Source organism: Mustelus asterias, chromosome 2 (assembly GCF_964213995.1).
Source record: "Mustelus asterias chromosome 2, sMusAst1.hap1.1, whole genome shotgun sequence".
Lineage (NCBI taxonomy): Eukaryota > Metazoa > Chordata > Chondrichthyes > Carcharhiniformes > Triakidae > Mustelus > Mustelus asterias.
The window spans coordinates 26,884,424-26,908,083 of NC_135802.1; the positions used below are offsets into that span (position 1 = coordinate 26,884,424).

General features: G+C 42.7%; 1 protein-coding gene across 1 annotated transcript in view; it reads right to left on the minus strand.

The window, feature by feature from the left end:
- Positions 1 to 23,660, minus strand: part of LOC144506541 (disco-interacting protein 2 homolog C-like) — a 581,001-nt gene that overhangs the window by 18,708 nt on the left and 538,633 nt on the right. Inside the window, exons 33-34 of the mRNA XM_078232798.1 lie at positions 15,388 to 15,449; positions 1,728 to 1,785 (exon numbers count right to left, since the gene is read on the minus strand). Of these exons, the coding sequence (XP_078088924.1) occupies positions 1,728 to 1,785; positions 15,388 to 15,449 (120 nt within the window). The remainder of the gene's footprint in view (positions 1 to 1,727; positions 1,786 to 15,387; positions 15,450 to 23,660) is intronic.

The following is a 23,660-nucleotide window of genomic DNA, read 5'->3' on the forward strand; positions in this document are numbered from 1 at the left end:
AAATAATGAGGGGCACAGATCAGCTAGATAGTCAATATCTTTTCCCAAAAGCAGGGGAGTCTAAAACTAGAGGGCATAGGTTTAAGGTGAGAGGGGAGAAATACAAAAATGTTCAGAGGGGCAATTTTTTCACACAGAGGGTGGTGAGCGTCTGGAACAAGCTGCCAGCGGTAGTAGTAGAGGCGGGTACAATGTTGTCTTTTAAAAAGCATTTAGACAGTTACATGGGTAAGATGGGGATAGAGGGATATGGGCCAAATGCGGGCAATTGGGATTAGCTTAGGGGTTTTAAAAAAAGGGCGGCATGGACAAGTTGGGCCGAAGGGACTGTTTCCATGCTGTAAACCTCTATGACTCCAGAGATTGGTACTGGGTCCCTTGCTGTTTGTAGTGTACATTAATCATCTGGACAAGAATGTGGGACGTATGATCAATATGTTTGCAGATGATATGTAAAGTGGTGGTGTGTTAAATAACAAGAAGGAAAGTCTTAGATTACAGGACGATATAGATGGTCTGGTTAGATAAACAGAACAGTGGGAAATGGAATTTAACCCTGAAAAGTGAGGTGATGCATTTTGAGATGGTTAATGAGGCAAGGGAATACACAATGAATGGCAGGATGCTAGGAAGTACAGAGGACCAGAGAGACCTTGGTGCATGCCCATAGATCCCCGAAGGCAGTGGGATAGGTAGATAAGAAGGCATATGATATACTTTTTCATCCAGAGCGTGGTGGGAATCTGGAACTCATTGCCTGAAAGTGTGGTAGAGACAGGAACCCTCAAAATATTTATTAGCCATGAAATATAAGAGCAGGGAGGTTCTGATGGAGCTCATTAGGTCAGAGCTAGAGTACTGTGTGCAGTTCTGGTCACCACACAATAGGAAGGATGTGATTGCACTAGAGAGGGTGCAGAGAAGATTCACCAGGATGTTGCCTGGGTTGGAGCGTTTCAGCTATGAGAAGAGACTGGTTAGGTTGGGGTTGTTTCCCTTATTAAGGAGTGTCCTGATCAAGGTGTACAAAATTATAAGCGACATAGGCAGGGTAGATGGGAAGAAATGTTTCCCCTTGGTAGAGGGTGCAAGAACACTCAGATGAACACTTGAAAAACCATAGCAAAAAAGGCTACGGTCCAAATGGTGGAAAATGGGAGTAGAATAGATTGGTGCTTGATGACCGGCATAGACACGATGGGCTGAAGGGCCTCTTTTTGTGCTGTAAAACTCTATGATTCTAACTCACTAAGGCTCCTTTGTCAACACCTTCCAAACCTGTGACCTCTATTACCTTGAAGGACATGGGCAACAGATGCATGGCAACACCACCACCTACAAATTCCCCTCCAAACCACAAACCAATCTGACTTGGAAATATATCACCATTCCTCCACAGTCGCTGGGTCAAAATCCTTGAACTCCCTCCCTGCCAGGACTGTGGGTTCAAGAAGGCAGGTCACCACCACCTTCTCAAGAGCCATTACGAACGGGCAATAAATGCTGGCCTGACCAGCAGTGCCCACATGCCGTTAAAGAGTAAAAGTAACTTTCACCCAAGAGGGTGTAAAGTTACCAATCACACTACTTTATTCCTGCTATGGGTACATCCTTCACCATGATGAGAATAAAAACTTAATACACATTTAATAAAAAGCACAACTGAAAGCAAAAATTTAACTCTTTGTTTTTAAATCTGACATTGCAAAGTCGAATCGGCTACTCACTTTTCCAGACTCCATTAACGGCAGGCTGTGAGGGGATCCTCTCTCTACCAGTCGGACCCTGTAAGCAACAATGGGTTAAAAAAAAAAACAATGTCTTGTTTGCTCTGCCAACAGCTATGCCCATGTTGTACAACATTCTAAATGGCCACAAATATATTCAACATCCATTTCACAAGATTTCTCCAGAGGTAGGTTCAGATAATCTATTTCGAAATCAATATCAGGAAAAATCAATCAATAAAACAAAAGCCCAATTCTTATTTGACAACCTCCACCTCCAGGACACCTTTCATTGCATTAAGTTTCTCGCTTACGTTTTCCTAGTTCATTGCTACTCAATCAAGAAGATGCATTCTTGTCAAAATGCTTTAGAATCAATAACTCTTTTCAAGATAACTATCAGTTTTCATCACCGCAGCAAGCTAAAATCCAGAGTTGATTATTTCACTATCTCATACCTTGGTAATAATTGGAAAATAAAAGCATGAATTTAAATAATACATTATTTATCACATGTTGAGAGCAATTTGAAAGTCCTTATAGACACCAATTACCTATTCGACTTTGTACTCTTTGTTTTTTTATTTTCTTGAGAATATATCATCTTACAAGTACAGATTATGCACGGAATTACAACTCAGATTCTCACACCTAAAGTGATTTGGGCTACTCAGGCCTAAAACATAAATTGTAGCCACCTTCATCGGTGAAGCAATAATTTGCAGGGCACATTTAAATTCACATATTTTGTTGTTTGTTTAATGTACTGTGCAATTCTATGTCTTTGAGCATTAAGCTAGATAATAGACACAGGATTTCCATAAGTGCACTTCAATCAGAGTCGGTGCAGTTGCAATCATCAATAACAGAGCTTTGTTTTGCAGTGATCTATGGAATTTAAATAGCAGAGATGTCAAACTTTGCTACCCGTGCTGCAAGGCTCAATTAATTGATTTGTTGCACTTGGTAAAAGATAAAATCGTCACAGTCCCAGATGACCATAGGCTGCTCTCCTGGTGGTGATTTAACCCAAGGATTACCCAACCTTCCTTCATGAATAACCTCAGCCACTGCAGGAATTGAACCCAAACTGTTGGTGTCACTGTGCGTTACGAACCAGCTGTCCAGCCAACAGAGCTAAAGTTTAAGTTACATTTTAGATTGCAATATTATTCAGTTAAGAATTAATTGTTCTGTGAAGGTACACCCAGGGTGCCACATTTACCCAGATGCTGCCAAACCTGCTGAGCTTTTCCAGTATTTTCTGTTTTTGTTTCAAATTTCCAGCATCTGCAGTATTTTGCTTTTTTTATTCTGTCACATTTACTGTTACACTGCAGTCAGGTGCCTAGCAACAGTGTACCAGTCTACATGGAGAGCTAAGAAGTAGACTTGACAAATCTCCAGTACTTTGTGTCTAAAAGTGTGCTTATTTCAAGGGAATCAGAAGACATAATACCCCAGCCCCCTGACGGTGTCACATACACAGCTCACTCTTCAAAAGGTTTCTGCGCATCCTTCTTCAAATTTTCACAATTTACAATCACATTTAAAACTAATGACTCTCCAAAATCAATGCTAAGAATCAGTGATGGGGCTGTGGTTTTGCTTCAGTGCATTATCACTGTGCACAAAGTGGTTCACTTAAGATCTTCCACATATTCCAGAAATGTTTCCATAACTGGAGCAATAAAATATGCAAAATGCTAAATTACTAAACAGCTGAGCGACAGAAATGAGTGAAGTGAACAGCAAAAGTGGATGAGGTCTCACAAGCCTGAGGCTAAAGGTTGTGAAGCAAAGCATAAAAGCAAAAGGCATGAAGCTTCAATAAGAAAAGGAGAAATTGTGTAAAAGAAGCTACCCCTTCTTTTCTCACACTCTCCCTCAATTTCTCACAGCTGCCATTTCCACATTAGTTCGAAGATAGATCAGGTTTGCTGTGCCATAGCTTCTTCCAGCTCTACATCGTGCTCTCTTTACCTGTTCCATTTGGTTATTTCTTTTGAATTAGTGCAATCACTAACGTAACCGCACAAATGCATGGATGGCCCATCGTGTAGATGTGGTATAGATGTGGCTGTGCAGCAAGCACGACACCTGTGGCACAGTGGCAAGCACCACTACCTCACAGCGCCAAGCACTGCTACCTCACAGCGCCAAGCACTGCTACCTCACAGCGCCAAGCACTGCTACCTCACAGCGCCAAGCACTGCTACCTCACAGCGCCAAGCACTGCTACCTCACAGCGCCAGGGTCCCAGGTTCGATTCCAGCCGCAGGTCACCGACTATATGGAGTCTGCACGTTCTCCCCGTGTCTGTGTGGGTTTCCTCCGGGTGCTCTGGTTTTCTCCCACACTCCAAAGATGTGCAAGTTAGGTTGATTAGTCATGCTAAATTGCCCTTTAGTGTCAGGAGGATTAGGAGGGTAAATATGTGGGGTTACGGGTTAGGACCTGGATGGTATTGTTGTCGGTGAAGACTCGATGGGCTGAATGGCCTCCTTCTGCACTGTAGGGATTCCATGACAGGAAAAGACCAAATGCAGCACAGCTGTTGCGTTGCATTTTTATCGAATCATAGAATCCCTACAGTGCAGAAAGAGGCCATTCGGCCCATCAAGTCTGCACTGACCACAATCCCTCCCAGGCCCTATTCCCTTAACCCCACGCATTTACCCTGGTAGTCCCCCCCGACACTAAGAGGTAATTTAGCATGGCCAATCAACTTAACCCGCACATCTTTGGACTGCGGGAGGAAACTGGAGCACCCGGAGGAAACCCACGCAGGCACGGGAAGAACATGCAAACTCCACACAGACAGTGACCCAAGCCGGGAATCGAACCCGGGTCCCTGGCGCTGTGAGGCAGCAGTGCTAACCACTGTGCCACCAATTTGAATATGTTTTACTTTAGATTTCTGATCATGGACAGCAGGATCCTGTCTTATTTAACAAAAGAGAAACTGTCACACCTGATACTGACTCCAAAGATAACAGACATATTATTTAAAAGGTGTCTGCTTGGAAAAGCACTCTAAATATACAGCTGCATGATTATTAACTATTAAATGTCAGTAGGCCGTGGGTAAAAATCAATGTAAAAGAGGGATACTTTTGTCACCCAGTGGTAAATTGACAGGTGCTATTACTCACAAAAGGATTCATTTTATTTTTAGCTTGACAATTTCAAGAATTTTATATTTTCAATTTCTTGGCTGTGCAATGAATTTTAAATGCAACTAACTGAACACTGGATGTGTTAAATTTAAAATTTAACCTCCACCAGAAACTGAGTAGATCTACCAATCAATAATGAAAACACAGAAGCAGTAGGGCAGGGAGATGTTCATACTTCTATACTTAGAATCAAAGAACAAAGAAAATTACAGTATAGGAACAGGCCCTTCGGCCCTCCAAGCCTACACCGACCATGCTGCTCGACTGAACTAAGCCTCCCACCCTTCCGGGGACCATATCCTTCTATTCCCATCCTATTCATGTATTTGTCCAGACGCCCCTCAAAAGTCACTACCGTATCTGCTTCCACTACTTCCCCCAGCAGCGAATTCCAGGCACCCACCATCCCCTGTGTTTAAAAAAAAAAGGTAGTTACAGCACAGGTGGTGGCCATTTGGCCCATCGTTTCCAGGCTAGCTCTATGCAAGTGCAACTCATCTAGTCCCATTTCCCAACCTTTTCCCTGTACCCTGCAGATTTTTCCTTCTTGGATAATTATCCAATTCTCTTTTGAATGCCGTGATTGGATCTGCCTCCACCACACTCTCGGGCACTGCATTCCAGATCGGAGCTGTAAAATGTCTTTCATTTTGCCATTGCCTCTTATCATCTGAAATCTCTGTCCTCTTCTTTTTGCTCCTTTCCTCAGTGAGAACAGTTCCTGCCCTACCTACGCTGTCTAGATCCCGCGTGATTTTGAATACCTCCATCAAATCTCCTCTTTTCTCCAAGGGGAACAGCCCCAAATTCTTCAATCCATTAACAGAACTGAGATTTGTCATCTCTGGAACCACTCTCATGAATCTTTTCTACACCCCCCCCCCCCCCCCCCCCTTCTCCTTCCCCTCTATCGCCATCACGTCCTTCATAAAGTGCGATGTTTAGAACTAGCTGCAAAATTCCAGTTAAGGCTGAAGCAGCATTGTATACAGGTTGATCATAACTTCTTTGCTTTTGTACTTTATGTCCCTATTTATAAAGCCCAGGACCCTGTATGCTTTATTAACCACTTTTAAACTTATCTTGCCACCTCCAATGACTTACACACATACACCCCAAGATGCATTTGCTCCTGCACTCACTTCAGGATTGCATCCCTCATTTTAGATTGCCCTCTCCACATTTTGCCCACCAAATCACTTCACACTTCTCTACCATCTGCCAATTGTCCACCCAATCCACCAATTTGTCTATACCCTCTTCACAGTTCACAATACTTCCAAGTTTAGCGTCGTGTGCAAATTTTGAAATCGTGCCCCATGCACCAAGGTCATTAACGTATAATAGGAAGGGCAGGGGTCTAACATCAACCCTGCTGGACCTCCACTGCAAACCTAACTCCAGTCTGAACAACATCCATTAACCACTACTCTCTGCTTCCTGTCACTCAGCCAATTTCATATAGAGTCATAGAGGTTTACAGCATGGAAACAGGCCCTTCGGCCCAACTTGTCCATGCCACACCTTTTTTTAACCATTAAGTTAGTCCCAATTGCCCACATTTGGCCCATATTCCTCTATATACATCTTACCCATGTAACTGTCTAAATGTTTTTTAAAAGACAAAATTGTATCTGCCTCTACTACTACCTCTGGCAACTTGTTCTAGTAAGAAGTCTCACAACACCAGGTTAAAGTCCAACAGGTTTATTTGGTAGCAAATACCATAAGCTTTCGGAGCGCTGCCCTCCATCTGACGAAGGGGCAGCGCTCCGAAAGCTTATGGTATTTGCTACCAAATAAACCTGTTGGACTTTAACCTGGTGTTGTGAGACTTCTTACTGTGCTTACCCCAGTCCAACGCCGGCATCTCCACATCATAACTTGTTCCAGACATATCAATGTTGCTACTGTCCCTTTAACTCCACGAGCTCTAACTTTGCTCACAAGTCTGCTATGTGGGCACTTTATCAAATTATTTTTTGCAGTCCATATACACCACATCAATGGTATTATCCTCAACTACTCTCTCTGTTACTTCATCAAAAACTCAAGCAGGTTAGTTAAACATAATTTTCCCTTAACTAGTCCATGCTGGCTTTCCTCAATTAACCTGCATTTGCCCAACTGTTTATTAATTTTGTTAGATCTCAGCTGGAATATTGTGTACAGTTTTGGGTACTACATTTCAGGAAGGATGTGAATGTAATGGAGAGAGTGCAGAAGAGGTTTACAAAAATGGTTCCAGGGATGAGGAACTTCAGTTATGAGGATAGATGGGAGAGGTTGGGACTATTCTCCTTGGAGAAAAGGGGGCTAAGAGGAGATTTGATAGAGATGTTCAAAATCATGAGGGGGCTGGACAGAGTAGATAGGAAGAAGCTGGTCCTGCTCTTAAAAGGATCGAAAATGAAAGGGCACAAATTTAGTGATTTGCAAAAGAAGCAAATGTGATGTGAGAAAAAACTTCTTCACACAGCGAGTGCTTCAGGTCCCAAATGTACTGCCTGGAAGTGTGGTGGAGGCAGGTTCAATCGAGGCATTCCAGAGGGCATCAGATGATTATAGGAATTCGGGGAAAAGGCAGGGGAATGGTAATAAGTCATAATGTTCATTTAAAGAGCCAATGCGGACATGATGGGCCGAATGATCTCCTTCTGCCCTGTAACAATTCCATGATTCTGAAATCATTGTCTCCAAAACCTTCCTCACCATTGAGCTTAAATTGATTGGCCTCTAGTTGCTTATCTTTACACCCAATTCATATCCATTTAAATAACATTTACACTTCGCCCTACCACCCTCTGTACCCACCCTTGGAAAATTATGGTCAGCGCTTCTGCAATTTCAACGCTCACTTCTCTCAGTATCCTTGGATGCATCTCAGCAGGCCCTGGTGCCTTATCAACATTAAGTGCAGACTGCCTATCTAATGTCTCTTCCTTTGTAATTTTAAACCCATCAAATGTTTGAACTACTTGATCTTTCGCCACAACCCAAGCAACATTTTATCCCTTGATAAAGACAGATGCCAACACTTTATTTAGCAAATCAGACATGGCCCCCACTCACCCCCCCCCCCCCATCTCCATATGTAAATCCTGTTTTCGGTCCCAAATGGGCTCATTCCTCCTCTTACCACCCTTTCACTATTTATAGGCCTGCAGAAGACTTTGGGATTTCCCTTTAAGTCAATCTCTTCTGATACTCTCTCTTTGCTTCTTGCTTTTCAATTCATCGATTTTTCAATTAATCTCTAATCCTTCTATACTGAGCCTGATTCTAAATTGTATTATCCACCTGACATCTGTCATACACACCCTTTTCTGCTTCATCTTCCTTTCTCTCTCATCACCCAGGGAACACTAGATTTGTTTGTCCTCCCTTTCCCCCTCATGACTTGTACAGTACCATGACTATACCCAAATGATCTCTTCTTTAAAGCTAGTCCATTGTTCAGTTTTGACAAAGAACAAAGAACAGTACAGCACAGAAGCAGGCCCTTCAGCCCTCCAAGCCTGCGCTGAGCACATTTACCTATCTAGACCAACCGCTTATATCCCTCTATTCAGTTACATTTTCCTCCAAATCATTTATATATATTACAAACAGCAAAGGTCCCAGCACTGATCCCTGAGGGACACCATTTGTCACAGCCCTCCATTCAAAAATGCACCCTTCTACTGCTACCCTCTGTCTTCTTTGACCGAGCCAGTTTTGTATCCACCTTGCCAGCTCACCTCTGATCCCATGCGACTTCACCTTCTAGACCAGTCTGCCATGAGGGACCTTGTCAAAGGCCTTACTGAAGTCCATTAGACAACATCCACTGCCCTACCCTCATCAATCATCTTCGTCACTTCCTCGAAAAACTCGATCAAGTTCGTGAGACACAACCTCCCCTTCACAAAACCATGTTGCCTCTCACTAATACATCCACTTATTTCCAAGTGGGAATAAATCCTGTCTCGAAGAATCCTCTCCAATAATTTCCCTACCACTGATGTAAGGTTCACCGGCCTGTAATTACCTGGATTATTCTTGCTACCCTTCTTAAACAAGGGAACAACATTGGCTATTCTCCAATCCTCTGGGACCTCCCCTGTAGCCAGTGAGGATACAAAGGTTTCTCTCAAGGCCCCAGCAATTTCCTCCCTTGCCTCTCTCAGTATTCTGGGGTATATCCCATCAGGCCCTGGAGACTTGTCTACCTTAATGTTTCTCAAGAACCCCAATACCTCCTCCTTTTTGATCTCAACATGAGTCAAACTATCTGCACACCCTTTCCCAGACTCATCATCCACCAATCCTTCTCTTTGGTGAATACTGACGCAAAGTACTCATTTAATACCTCACCCATTTCCTCTGGCTCCACGCATAGATTCCCTACCTTGTCTTCGTGTGTGCCAACCCTCTCCCTGGCTATCCTCTTGCTCTTTATATATGTATAAATAGCCTTGGAATTTTCCTTAATCCTACGGGCCAATTCTTTTTCATGGCCCCTTTTAGCCCTTCTTACTCCTTGCTTAAGTTTCTTTCTACTTTCCTTGTATTCCACACTTGCTTCGTGTGTTCCCAGCCTTGTAGCTTTGACAAATGTTTCCTTTTTCTCCTTGACTAGGCTCACAATATCTCTCGTAATCCAAGGTTCCCAAAACTTGCCATACTTATTCTTCATCTTTACAGGAATGTGCCGGTCCTGAATCCCTATCAACTTACACTTGAAAGCCTCCCACATGCCAGATGTTGATTTGCCCTCAAACATCTGCCCCCAGTCTACATTCTTCAGTTCCTGCCTAATCTTGTTGTAATTAGCCTTCCCCCAATTTAGCACCTTAACTTGAGGACCACACTTATCTTTATTCATCAGTACGTTAAAGCTTACTGAACTGTGGTCGCTGTTCCCGAACTGCTCCCCTACTGAAATATCGACCACCTATTCAATACTCAGTCGTGTCCTTCTTTGAGCTTGGGGTATGTTACTGCCATAAAACATCACATTTCCACATGGTTGTCTGTGTTTGCAGCTCACCAACCTTATTCTGCACGTTCACATACATACACATAAAAGGGGAACACTGCCAATGGGGCTCCCTGGTAGGCACATCACTGGCAGTGCCAGTTTGGTTATGTGAGGAAACCAAGTGGCAGTGCTATGGCACTGCCTGGCCATGTCCCCCCCCCCCAAACCCGGGGGGGGGGGGGGGAGCTATACTTACCTCCATGCCTCTGGCATGGTCATCATGAACGGTTTTTGTGTTTGAAAACCAGTAGAGATTCACATCAGTGTGACATCACACTGACTGGGTGTGAGGATAAGGCTTAGGTGGACATTATAGTGCTTGTTAGTTTATTGAAACCTTTGGGTGTGAACTTGATCACATCAGCAGCCATAAACGGCTATGCTAAATGCTTTAATGTTATACAAATAATTACATTAATGTGCTCATTGACTATGCGTCTTTTTGGCTGCAAAGTCGATCCCGCCGGCAAAACAGTGCCGGGTACACTTCGTGTGGTGCAAAAACAGGCGCAAACCTGATTTTTCATTCCGTCGCAATCTTGCCACCTCAATCAATGGGTGGGATGAGGTTGTAAGATCACAGCCTAAATCCACTTGAGGGTGCAGCCAAATTTGCAGGTGGGGCAGGCTACCAATGAAGTTATTTTTAAACCAGAGCAAAAGATAATGGAAACTCTGTTTACTCTCAACATAAACTTCATTTGAAATTCCACAACCGTTTGGCCGATTTTGGAAAATATCAACAGATACTCTACCTTACACTGCTAGCTACTGGACTTTTCACTTGGGTGCTCTCCAATACACTTCTGTTTCAATATAATTTCAACATTCATGCACTTGGAAGAGTTGTGTTCCATAATCACCGTACTCGTCCACTTATTTTTTTAAACCTCAGAATTCAATTATTTGTTTAATGATTTACGATTGAACGAACGAATGAAATGGCATTCAGACCACTGAGGGCCTTCCATGTTCTGAGGACATTCCAAAGTGTTTCACAACCAATGAATTACTTGGAACATTTTAGTCACTTTTGCTGTTTCCAAGGTTGCAGATGTACAGCAGAAAGTTACGAAAGAACCTGGACAGATTAAGTGAATGGTCAAAACTTGAGCAGATTGAGAGCAATGTGGATAAGGGCAGGTAACTTAGATCGGGGAAAGGCAAATGGCAATATTTTCTTGAAGGTGAAGAGATATGCCACTGTGGATTACCCAAGAGATTTAAGTGTCCAGGTCCAAAAGTCAGTACACAGGTTTGAAAAGTAATCATTTCGGCTAATGGAATGTTGGACTTTATCTTAAGTGCTTGGAATACAAAAGTGGGGAAAAGATGCGCCAGCTGTACAGACCCTTGGTTCAATCCAATCGTGAACTGCATTACAGTTATATATGGAGCATATATTGGCCGTGGAAAGGGTGTAGCGCAGAATCACCAGATATTGAGCCTTAAAGGGTAAATTTATGAGGACAGGTGGCATTAACTTGGGTTTATATTTAAGTTTAGAAAACTAAAGGGTCATCTAATTGAGGTCTATAAGACAATAATGGGATTTGAAAGGGTGGATGCAGAGAAATTATATCCTCTGGTGGAGGAAATCACAATCAAGAGGGCATATTCCTTAAATTAGAACCAAGCCATTGAAGAGTAAAATCAGGAAGAATTCTTACACACAAAGGGTAGCACAAATCTACAATTTTCCCACTCAAAGGTGGTGGGTGAATTGAAATTTTTCTAACTGAAATCAATAGATTGCGAGGTGATGAATGAATACTTTTCTTCAGTGTTCACCAAGGAGAGGGGCCATGTTTTTGAGGAAGAGAAGGTGTTACATGCTAATAGGCTGGAGGAAATAGATGTTCGGAGGGAGGATGTCCTGGCAGTTTTGAATAAACTGAAGGTCGATAAGTCCCCTGGGCCTGATGAAATATATCCTAGGATTCTTTGGGAGGCAAGGGATGAGATTGCAGAGCCTTTGGCTTTGATCTTTGGGTCCTCACTGTCCAAGGGGATGGTGCCAGAGGACTGGGGAATGGCGAATGTTGTTCCTCTGTTTAAGAAAGGGAATAGAAATGACCCTGGTAATTATAGACCGGTTAGTCTTACTTCGGTGGTTGGTAAATTGATGGAAAAGGTCCTTAGGGATGGGATTTACGACCATTTAGAAAGATGCGGATTAATCCAGGATAGTCAGCACGGATTCGTGAAGGGCAAGTCGTGCCTCACAAATTTGATTGAATTTTTTGAGGAGGTAACTAAGTGTGTTGATGAAGGTAGGGCAGTTGATGTCATATACATGGATTTTAGTAAGGCCTTTGATAAGGTCCCCCATGGTCGGCTTATGATGAAAGTGAGGAGGTGTGGGATAGAGGGAAAGTTGGCCGATTGGATAGGTAACTGGCTGTCTGATCGAAGACAGAGGGTGGTGGTGGATGGAAAATTTTCGGATTGGAGGCAGGTTGCTAGCGGAGTGCCACAAGGATCAGTGCTTGGTCCTCTGCTCTTTGTGATTTTTATTAATGACTTAGAGGAGGGGGCTGAAGGGTGGATCAGTAAATTTGCTGATGACACCAAGATTGGTGGAGTAGTGGATGAGGTGGAAGGCTGTTGTAGGCTGCAAAGAGACATAGATAGGATGCAAAGCTGGGCTGAAAAATGGCAAATGGAGTTTAACCCTGATAAATGTGAGGTGATTCATTTTGGTCGGACTAATTTAAATGTGGATTACAGGGTCAAAGGTAGGGTTCTGAAGACTGTGGAGGAACAGAGAGATCGTGGGGTCTATATCCACAGATCTCTAAAGGTTGCCACTCAAGTGGATAGAGCTGTGAAGAAGGCCTATAGTGTGTTAGCTTTTATTAACAGGGGGTTGGAGGTTAAGAGCCGTGGGGTTATGCTGCAACTGTACAGGACCTTGGTGAGACCACATTTGGAATATTGTGTGCAGTTCTGGTCACCTCACTATAAGAAGGATGTGGAAGCGCTGGAAAGAGTGCAGAGGAGATTTACCAGGATGCTGCCTGGTTTGGAGGGTAGGTCTTATGAGGAAAGGTTGAGGGAGCTAGGGCTGTTCTCTCTGGAGCGGAGGAGGCTGAGGGGAGACTTAATAGAGGTTTATAAAATGATGAAGGGGATAGATAGAGTGAACTTTCAAAGACTACTTCCTCGGGTGGATGGAGCTATTACAAGGGGGCATAACTATAGGGTTCATGGTGGGAGATATAGGAAGGATATCAGAGGTAGGTTCTTTACGCAGAGAGTGGTTGGGGTGTGGAATGGACTGCCTGCAGTGATAGTGGAGTCAGACACTTTAGGAACATTTAAGCGATTATTGGATAGGCACATGGAGCACACCAGGATGATAGGGAGTGGGATAGCTTGATCTTGGTTTCAGATAAAGCTCGGCACAACATCGTGGGCCGAAGGGCCTGTTCTGTGCTGTACTGTTCTATGTTCTATTGTTAGATAGTTGTGCCTTGAGGAGTAGAGGAAGGTGATTACATGGAGTTGAGTTATAGGTCAATCATGTTCAAATATTAGAACGAACAGGTTCGAGGGAACAAATGTCTAATACAGCTGTTGCTCCACTATACGAGCAAACAGCACAAACACATTTTGCACAGTTTTTGGAGTAGTTGGTCAAAGGAGAAATGTTGTCATTTTTTTGAATAATGCTGCAGAATCATTCACAATCAGAATGATAATCATAGAATCCCAACAGTGCAGAAGGAGGCCATTCAACCTATCGAGTCTGCACCGACCACAATCCCACCCAGGCCCTATCCCCGTAACCCATGTATTTACCTTACCAGTCCCCCTGACACTAAGTGGCAATTTAGCATGGCCAATCAACCTAACCCGCACATCCTTGGAGTGTGGGAGGAAACCGGAGCACCCGGAGGAAACCCATGCAGACACAGGGAGAATGTGCAAACTCCACACAGACACTGACCCAAGCCAGGAATTGAACCCGGGTCCCTGGCGCTGTGAGGCAGCAATGCTAACCACTGTGCTACCGTGCTGCCCAAAATAATAAAGATAAATACTGCCTCAGTTTAATATCTCATTCAAAATAAGTTACTTCAGTTAATACAGCTCTCGGGAGCCAAATTAAATAATTCCTACCCAATATTGGAGGCTTTTCAACAATATTAGGGATGGAAAACACCAAAGATGTACTTAAACATACATGTAGGATTATGACTTCCATTTTTTGTGGTGCGAATGCTAAATGTTAAAGTCCAACAGTGACTTGCATGGACACCAAATATAATGTAGATGTCACAGTAACTAACTACATTACTATAATGCACTACATGCATTAGCAACAGGCTACAGGCAGAGTTAAGAGCTCACACAAACAGTAGATCAGATCACAGCAATGTTCCACAGTCTCACCATATCTACTTAAGAATATCGGTGGGTAGTCAGACAATTAACAAATGATGAGCAACTAAGAATGGATAATAAATATGTGATCAACCTCTTTACATCCAGGGAACAAATTTTAAATAAAAATTACGTTGCAATGAGACTGGCGACTTTGTAGAATTCTGGCCATCTACAAAGCTACAGAATGCAGTGAAACATGAGTGTCCATCCCCCACACGTTAAGGAAATTGAATGTTCAAAAAGGAAAATATTACCTGGACTCCTGGATTTACTTATTAAAATTTCTACACAAGATGAGTATAAAAGGGAGGGTGGAAGATGGTAAAACTTGCACATCACTTTAACTCATTTTGCATTGCTACACTGGATTGAAAACAGCATTACTGAGTTGACAGAACACTCTGCTGCCCGAATATGCTGGAAACAAATTGCTCTGACAGGCTTACATAAATCCACATGGGACGGTAGCTTACATTCCCACTGATTACTTGTGGCATGTACAGCACAGCAAAGAAACTTTACTGTCCCTTCCTTTAAGGATATTATTAAACTAAAAAAAGTGCAGAAAAGATTTACCAGCATGCTGCTGGGACTTGATGGTTTGAGTTATAAGGAGAGGCTGGATAGGATTTGTTTTCCCTGGAGCGTAGGAGGCTTAAGGGTGATCTTATACAGGTCTATAAAATAATGAGGGGCATAGATGAGGTAGATAGTCACCATCCTTTCCCAAAGGTAGAGGAGTCTAAAACTAGAGGGTATAGGTTTAAGGTGAGAGGGGAGAGATATAAAAGGGTCCAGAGGGGCAATTTTTTCACACAGAGGGTGGTGAATATCTGGAATGATTTGCCAGAGGTAGTAATAGAGGTGGGTACAATTTTGTCTTTTAGACAGTTACATGGGTAAGATTAGTATCGAGGAATATGGGGCCAAATGCAGGCAATTGGAATTAGCTTAGTGGTAAAAACTAGGCGCCATGGATAAGTTGGGCCGAAGGGCCTGTTTTCGTGCTGTAAACCTCTGTGACTCTAATTTTGAAAATAAATATAGTTGGGAGTGTTTCAATTACCTGTCATGCCGTAGTGCTCTCATATCCACATAAACAGTTGTGGGATCTGGTCCTGACGTCCCCTGAAATCAACAGCATCAAGTGGTTAGGAAATAAGCATTGAAAAGCAGTCGAGTATTTCTTCAGTCTGTCTCAAATTATTAGCTGAAACTTTCTGTATCGTAATTTTAAGTCCAGGAAGGGCCTCTATTAATTCAGTCAAAACGACAGTCGCTATTGCAAAACTTCCAATAATTTGGTTTTATAGGTTTAAATGTATATTTAACATGTTAATGCATCTTCCATCAAAATGCAATTTATTGGTTATTTACAGTCAATACTTGCCAGTTTGCAAAAGTGCTCTTGTTTTTTTGAATTTCCTGCAAAAATGGTAACACAAACTCTGAAAACAAAGCTAAAATCACACTCAAACAAAAGGAATTAACCAAATTCATGCAAGAAGATTGTATAATAAACACTTAAACACAGCTGAATAAATATATAGTAATATTGCCACAAGCAGCAGCCAAGCTAACTACTGCAGGTTGTTTCACTGATGACATACTTAACATGCAATAGCAGCAATTAAATGTCCTTTGAAACTTAATTTCTAATAGCAGCGAAACCATATCGGGGCCGGTATAACAAAGGATACATGTTCCTTATTCTTTATGCCACCTTAAAGTGTACTGTAGATAGCAGTAAGTTGCTGTTACAAAGGGTTCTTTAGTAATAAAAGTGTTATTAAAATATGCCAGGGTGATTCAATGTGCTTTTGAGAATTAAGAAATATATATATTTTCCAGGTTTTAAAACCATTCTCAAATATGTTTTTTAGTTCAATTACAGGATTATGCTGAAGTCCAAATGTATTTAAGGAATTCCCTTCAATAAACAGTTTAATGTATGCTGCGATAATGCTGTCCAAATTATAGGACGGTAATTAAATTTTGTTCTAAGCCGGTTGTGCCGAACATCTGGCTCATTCAAAAAACAAAATAAGTGATCAAAAGATGTGCAGATTAGATGGATTGGCCATGCTAAATTGCCCCTTAAGTGTCGGGGGGTTTATGGGGATGGGGTCTGGGTGGGATTGTTGTTGGTACAGGCTCGATGGGCCGAATGGTGTCCTTCTGTATTGTAGTGATTCTATGATTCTAACATGGTCAAATATCAACGGAGGAAAAAAAGTGTGCTTGTTTATAAGCCGTTTATGTAAACGTGTGTATCTGTTTGTGGATGTGGAAGTATGAATACACAAATGAGTGTGAGCCATTTCTGAGAACAGTTGTTCAATTTTTGGAGGACAGTTTCCATAAACAATAGTAACTCTATTTTTAGTTAAAACTCTGCAACTTTCAGGTACACGCATATTGCATGAGATAAAAGTTCCAACGTTCAAGGATATTTCTGGTCATCGCATGATTAGGAACAATTCAAGAAAGGACTAGGTAAAAGATGAAAGTGCAGTGAAGTCCACTGTAATTTTCTCTGATGCAACACTGCAATTTCCTCCTCCCAAATGAAGTTGTTTGAAGGTCGCTGCAACCCAATAATGTTAGAGTTTCTCTCAATTACTACGAGTTTCATTTGATGGTCTCGTCTATTCTTATGTACCTTACCCTCAGGCAGGATGTGGATTCTCATTCCACTTCTGTTCCAAAAGGATTGACCACCTCCTCCGCCCTCTCCTGTCACCAGCAACCTCACTGACTGGAGGCTATCTATTGCAGTTTGATAAACAGCACTGCACACACGCATCGACATGTACCAGCACAAGGGCTCTACCTTCACCTATAGCAACGGCCTGTTTGATTTTCTGTTAAAATGCAGTTTATGTACCACTTGGTGGGTGTAACTCAAGATTACGAGAACAAGTGATCTGAAACTGCTCCCACAAGAGCTGTATAACAAAGACACTGAAGTCTCAAAGTTCCCTCTGAGCAGCTACTTCCATACTGTTGTGATCTTCCCAATGAATTTTCTTTTGACACCTTTAGTCATGAACTAGAAATATATTTACCTCCTGAATTCAGAATTATAGCGCATTATTAGCTAGCAGGCATATAGACTGTCCCAAGATGCCTGGTAAAAGTTTGAGTTACACTGCTGTGCCAGATTTCTGCAGAGTGCACATTGAAGAAGTTCCATCATTTATATTTTAAAAATGGACCTGTTAAAAGAAATAAGTTCTCACGGGGCATATAAAATTGGTCAGCAGGACCAAGTGGGGTTTTGCTCATGAAACATGGCCTCGAGTGAAAGAATTAAAACCTCTCTGTTCACCCCGCGATGCAGTGCTGTATTTGAAAATATTTCAAACAGTTTCAATGCATTTTCTAATAAGCAAAATCTCATTACAAAAGTTATTTCAGTACAAATTGGCAATATTACTTTAAACGATTACAAGGAAATGGGAAACTTCACACTCACTGGTCTTCTGAGTTTCGGGGCTAAAGTGCCTTGTTGAGGTCTGGCAGACATCACTTTACTGGGCGGCATGGTGGCACAGTGGTTAGCATTGTTGCCTCACAGCGCCAGGGACCCGGGTTCAATTCCGGCCTCAGGTCACTGTGTGGAGTTTGCACGTTCTCTGTGTCTGTGTGGGTTTCCTCCGGGTGCTCCGGTTTCCTCCCACAATCCAAAGATGTGCGGGTTAGGTTGATTGGCCATGCTAAATTGCCCCTAGTGTTAGGGGATTAACAGGGCAAATATGCGGGGTTATGGGAATAGGGCCCGGGTGGGATTGTGGTCGGTGCAGACTCGATGGGTCAAATGGCCGCCTTCTGCACTGTAGGGATTCTGTGATTTACTCTACAGTTGGCTACAGCACAACTGACCCAGAAATGCTTGAACCAGAAACTTGAGTGTGCGTTAAAGAAAAAGGGAGATTGGTGAGGTAAATACATGGGGGTTATGGGGTAGGGCCTGGGTGGGATTGCAGTCGGTGCAGGCTCAATGGGCCGAATGGCCTCCTTTTGCACTGTAGGGATTCTGTAATTCTGTGAAAACTGATCTAATTCTCAGCTTCCCCCAAATAAATTGGAAATCAGGCAGTGGAGTCAGACCAGTACCCAAAAATGCATTTGCGATCATGGTTCAAATCCTGATCTTGACTGATATTCCCATTTGCATTATTGCAATTGCTGCTATTGCCATGGTTCCACCTGGAGGTGTGATGACCGACCGGTGGAACAGCTGGAGATTACACATTCAGTTGTACCTCATCAACACCCTTCCCTACAGAGAGCCTCGCTGAAGGAGCCTCAAACTACATTGGTGATCTGTCCCCGTGTCTCTCTTAGCTCAAGAGCAAGAAGTACATAGCAAAATAACAGCTTACACGTGAAAGAGAAAAAAAATAAGTACCGAAAAGAAAAAACTAAAATCCCATATCAATAAATATCTTATTTAGGGCTGCTTGTAATTCCTTCCTGATGGATTGCATCTTACGTAAAGTTGTCTTTGTTTGATTTTTGGCAGCACATTGTGACACCATGCTACCACTGATAATTGAGCTCAAATTTCACCTGCAGTTTAGCTCTCCTGTTGACAGATTGAAGACTCCACAGTATCTTGCTTCCAAACTCTCTTTATCTATCTGAAAGTCAGCCAGTATTTTATTGTTCTATCATCCTGCCACAAAATACCAACAAAGACTCTGACAGGGCTCAGAAATATACACATCAGAATTTATCACCTTATTCTGGAATAGTGGGTTTCTTGCACGTTTATATTTTGGTGAAAAAAGACTCAGCAGTGTAACAGACTAGTGCTGAGTGGGGAGATCATTCAGCTAACTTTCCCCCCAATGTCACCCGGATTTGTGACGCAAAGCCAGATTAAGGAAAGGTATCATAGAATCCCTACAGTGCAGATGGAGGCCATTCAGCCCATCGAATTTGCACCAACAACAATCCCACCCTATCCCTGTTGCCCCACCTATTTACCCTGCTAATGCCCCATGCACTAAAGGACAATTTAGCGCAGCCAATCAACCTAACCCACACATCTTTGGACTGTGGGAGGAAACCAGAGCACCTGGAAGAAACCCACGCAGACACGGGACGAACGTGCAAACTTCACACAGACAGTGACCCGAGGCCAGAATTGAACCCAGGTCCCTGGCACTGTGAGGCAGCAGTGCTAACCACCGTGCCACTGTGCTGCCCCAAAGGAACTGGACTAAAAAATAAATCACATGAACATAAGATGTCGGACATAGTATTAGAGGATTGGACGGAGAGAAATTTGTTGAGTGTATTCAGGAGGAATTTCTCATTCAGTATGTGGATGGCCCGACTAGAGAGGGGGCAAAACTTGACCTTCTCTTGGGAAATAAGGAAGGGCAGGTGACAGAAGTATTACTGAGGGATCACTTTGGGACCAGTGACCATAATTCTATTAGTTTTAAGATAGCTATGGAGAATGATAGGTCTGGCCCAAAAGTTAAAATTTTAAATTGGGGCAAGGCCAATTTTGATGGCATCAGGCAAGAAGTTTCAGAAGTTAATTGGGGGAGTCTGTGGGAAGGCAAAGGGACGTCTGGCAAGTGGGAGGCTTTCAAAAATGTGTTAACCAGGGTTCAGGATAAACACATTCCTCTTAGAGTGAAGGGCAAGGCTGGTAGAAGTAGGGAACCCTGGATGACTCGGGATATTGAGGCCCTGGTCAAGAAGAAGAAGGAGGCACATGACATGCATAGGCAGCTGGGATCAAGTGAATCCCTTGAAGAGTATAGGGGGTGTAGGAGTAGAGTTGAGAGGGAAATCAGGAGGACAAAAAGGGACACGAGATTGTTTTGGCAGATAAGGCAAAGGAGAATCCAAAGAGCTTCTACAAATACACAAAGGGCAAAAGAGTAACTGGGGAGAGAGTAGGGCCTTTTAAGGATCAACAAGGTCATCTATGTGAAGATCCACAAGAGATGGGCGAGATCCTAAATGAATATTTCGCATCAGTATTTACTGATGAGAAAAGCATGGATGTTAGGGAATTGGGGAATTAAATAGTGACGTCATGAGGAGTGTACATATTACAGAGAAGGAGGTGCTGGAAGTCTTAAAGCGCATCAAGGTAGATAAATCCATGGGATCTGATGAAGTGTATCCCAGGACATTGAGAGAGGCAAGGGAGGAAATTGCAGGTCCCCTAGCAGAGATATTTGAATCGATAGTCACAGGTGAGGTGCCTGAAGATTGGAGGGTGGCAAATGTTGTGACTTTGTTTAAAAAGGGCTGCAGGGAAAAGCCTGGGAACTACAGGCCAGTGAGCCTCACATCTGTGGTGGATAAGTTGTTGGAAGGTATTTTGAGAGACAGGATTTACAGGCGTTTAGAGACGCAAGGACTAATTAGGAACAGTCAGCATGGCTTTGTGAGTGGAAAATCATGTCTCACAAATTTGATTGAGTTTTTTGAAGGGGTAACCAAGAAAGTAGATGAGGGCAGTGCAGTTGATGTTGTCTACGTGGACTTTAGCAAGGCCTTTGACAAGGTACCAGATAGTAGGTTGGTGCATAAGGTTACATCTCACAGGATCCAGGGTGAAGTAGCGAAATGGACACAAAATTGGCTTGATGACAAAGCCAAAGGATGGTTGCAGAGGGTTGTTTTTCAAACTGGAGACCTGTGACCAGCGGTGTACCTCAGGGATCGGTGCTGGGTCCACTGTTATTTGTCATTTATATTAATGATTTGGATGAGAATATAGGAGGCATGGTTAGGAAGTTTGCAGATGACACCAAGATTGGTGGCATAGTGGACAGTGAAGAAAGTTATCTCCAATTGCAACGGGATCTTGATCAATTGGCCCAGAGGGCTGACGAATGGCAGATGGAGTTTAATTTAGACAAATGCGAGGTGATGCATTTTGGTAGATTGAACCAGGGTAGGACTTACTCAGTTAATGGCGTTGGGGAGAGTTACAGAACAAAGAGATCTCGGGGTACATGTTCATAACTCCTTGAAAGTGGAGTCACAGGTAGACAGAGTGGTGAAAAAGGCATTCAGCATGCTTGGTTTCATCGGTCAGAACATTGAATACAGGAATCGGGACGTCTTGTTGAAATTGTACAAGACATTGGTAAGGCCACACTTGGAATACTGTGTACAGTTCTGGTCACCCTATTATAGAAAGGATATTATTAAACTAGAAAGAGTGCAGAAAAGATTTACAAGGATGCTACCGGGACTTGATAGCTTGAGTTATAAGGAGAGGCTGGATAGACTGGGACTTTTTTCTCTGGAGCGTAGATTGCTGAGGGGTGATCTTATAGAGGTCTATAAAATAATGAGGGGCATAGATCAGCTAGATAGTCAATATCTTTTCCCAAAGGTAGGGGAGTCTAAAAATAGAGGGCATAGGTTTAAGGTGAGAGGGGAGAGATACAAAAGGGTCCAGAGAGGCAATTGTTTCACAGAGGGTGTGAGTGTCTGGAACAAGTTGCCAGAGGTAGTAGTAGTGGTGGGTACAATTTTGTCTTTTAGACAGTTACATGGGTAAGATGGGTATAGAGGGTTATGAGCCAAATGCGGGAATTGGGATTAATTTAGGGGTTTAAAAAAAATGGGCGGCATGAACAAGTTGGGCCAAAGGGCCCATTTCCATGCTGTAAACCTCTATGACTCTATTTCTCTATATAACCAAAAAACCAGCCTTACCATGGTGTAACCAGTCAGTTCTCTACCTCAGCAGTTTTATACTGAATTAAAAACATTAAAATGAAAGATTCAAAATCAAGCGACAACCTTATCAAATTTCCTTATCAATCAATTCCCGGCACTGTTGGTGTGCAATGAACTGCGAACAAGGGGGAGCACGTTAAATAATGCAGACCCAATATCCTGCATCTCCAGACTCAGTTCTAGTCTGACCTGCTGTTGGAAGCTGACTGATGGGTAAATAGGGAACAGGAAAATCCCCTACCTGTTCGGCCAGCTTCCCCAGCCTGTGAGGCTACAGCAGCAGGAATTCCGGGGGTGAGAAGAGGAGGAAGGCAAACAAAACCAGACAGAAATAAATGGAGGTGGTCATAATGGAAGCAGATGTATTAAACAAGGGGAAAAGAAGGGGTGAGGGGGGTGGAAAAACAACGTCAAGATACACAAACCTCAAACAAGGTTAACGACAATTTTCACACATAAAAAAATGAAATAGCAAAAATGACACTGTAAAATTTTAGGAAGATAAATCAAAGAACAATTAGTGAAACAGCTAACCTAAAAACACACAGAGGTTTTAAAGATGAATTTTAGTTACAATTTTAGCGGGAAAATACTTTTTTAAAAAAGTAATTCAAAGTTTCATAACACATAACGCCTTTCGTTGGATCGATGAAAATCTATTGAAAAATGGATTTTAAAAAATGAAACCTCGATAAAATATAAGACATTTCATTCTCTTTATTTTCAGGATCTCTTTGCGTCAAGGGAAGAAGGTACAGTACCTATTCCCAAGCTTAACCAGTAACTGATACTTGGTGGGAATGGCACTGGTGACATTCCTTCTCTCGACAAATGCCCTTTTCCTCCCAGTAAGGAAGAAACTGACCTTAACTGAATACTCCACCATGATGGCACAGTTGAGATCACCAATTCACTGGCTGGGAAAGTGCAAGTCTAAAATCACCTGTTACCAGATTGCAGCATAGCATACTGTTATTCTCTAATGCTGTACCATGACACAGAACTGTTAATAGTAACTGTTAGTATATGATGGAGGAATAGTGCAGCAGCATAGCATGTCTTTTACCTTCAGCAAGTTTATTCTGCATCTAACTCGGCAGAGATAAAACTCCATGTAATTTCCCCGGCGGCACGGTGGCACAGTGGTTAGCACTGCTGCCTCACAGTACCATGGACGTGAGTTCAATTCCGGCCTTGGGTCACTGTCTGTGTGGAGTTTGCACATTCTCCCCGTGTTTGCATGGGTTTTCTCCGGCTGCTCTGGTTTCCTCCCACATGCCAAAGATGTGCGGGTTAGGTTGATTGGCCATGTTAAATTAACCCCAGTGTCAGGGGGATTAGCAGGGTAAATATGAGGGGTTATGGAATAGGGACGGAGTGGGATTGTGGTTGGTGCAGACTCGATGGGCTGAATGGCCTCCTTCTACACTGTAGGGATTCTATGATTCCGCAATTGCGCACTGCAACTGTTCTTTAACATTTTCATTAACACCTTTAGTGGGGATGGGAGGCACTGGTTAAATTGGAAACTTTACAAACTAACTTAATTCCTCAAATACCCAGTTTTAATCAAAGGTCTTGAGGGTAAATCTATAAACTCCCTGCTTT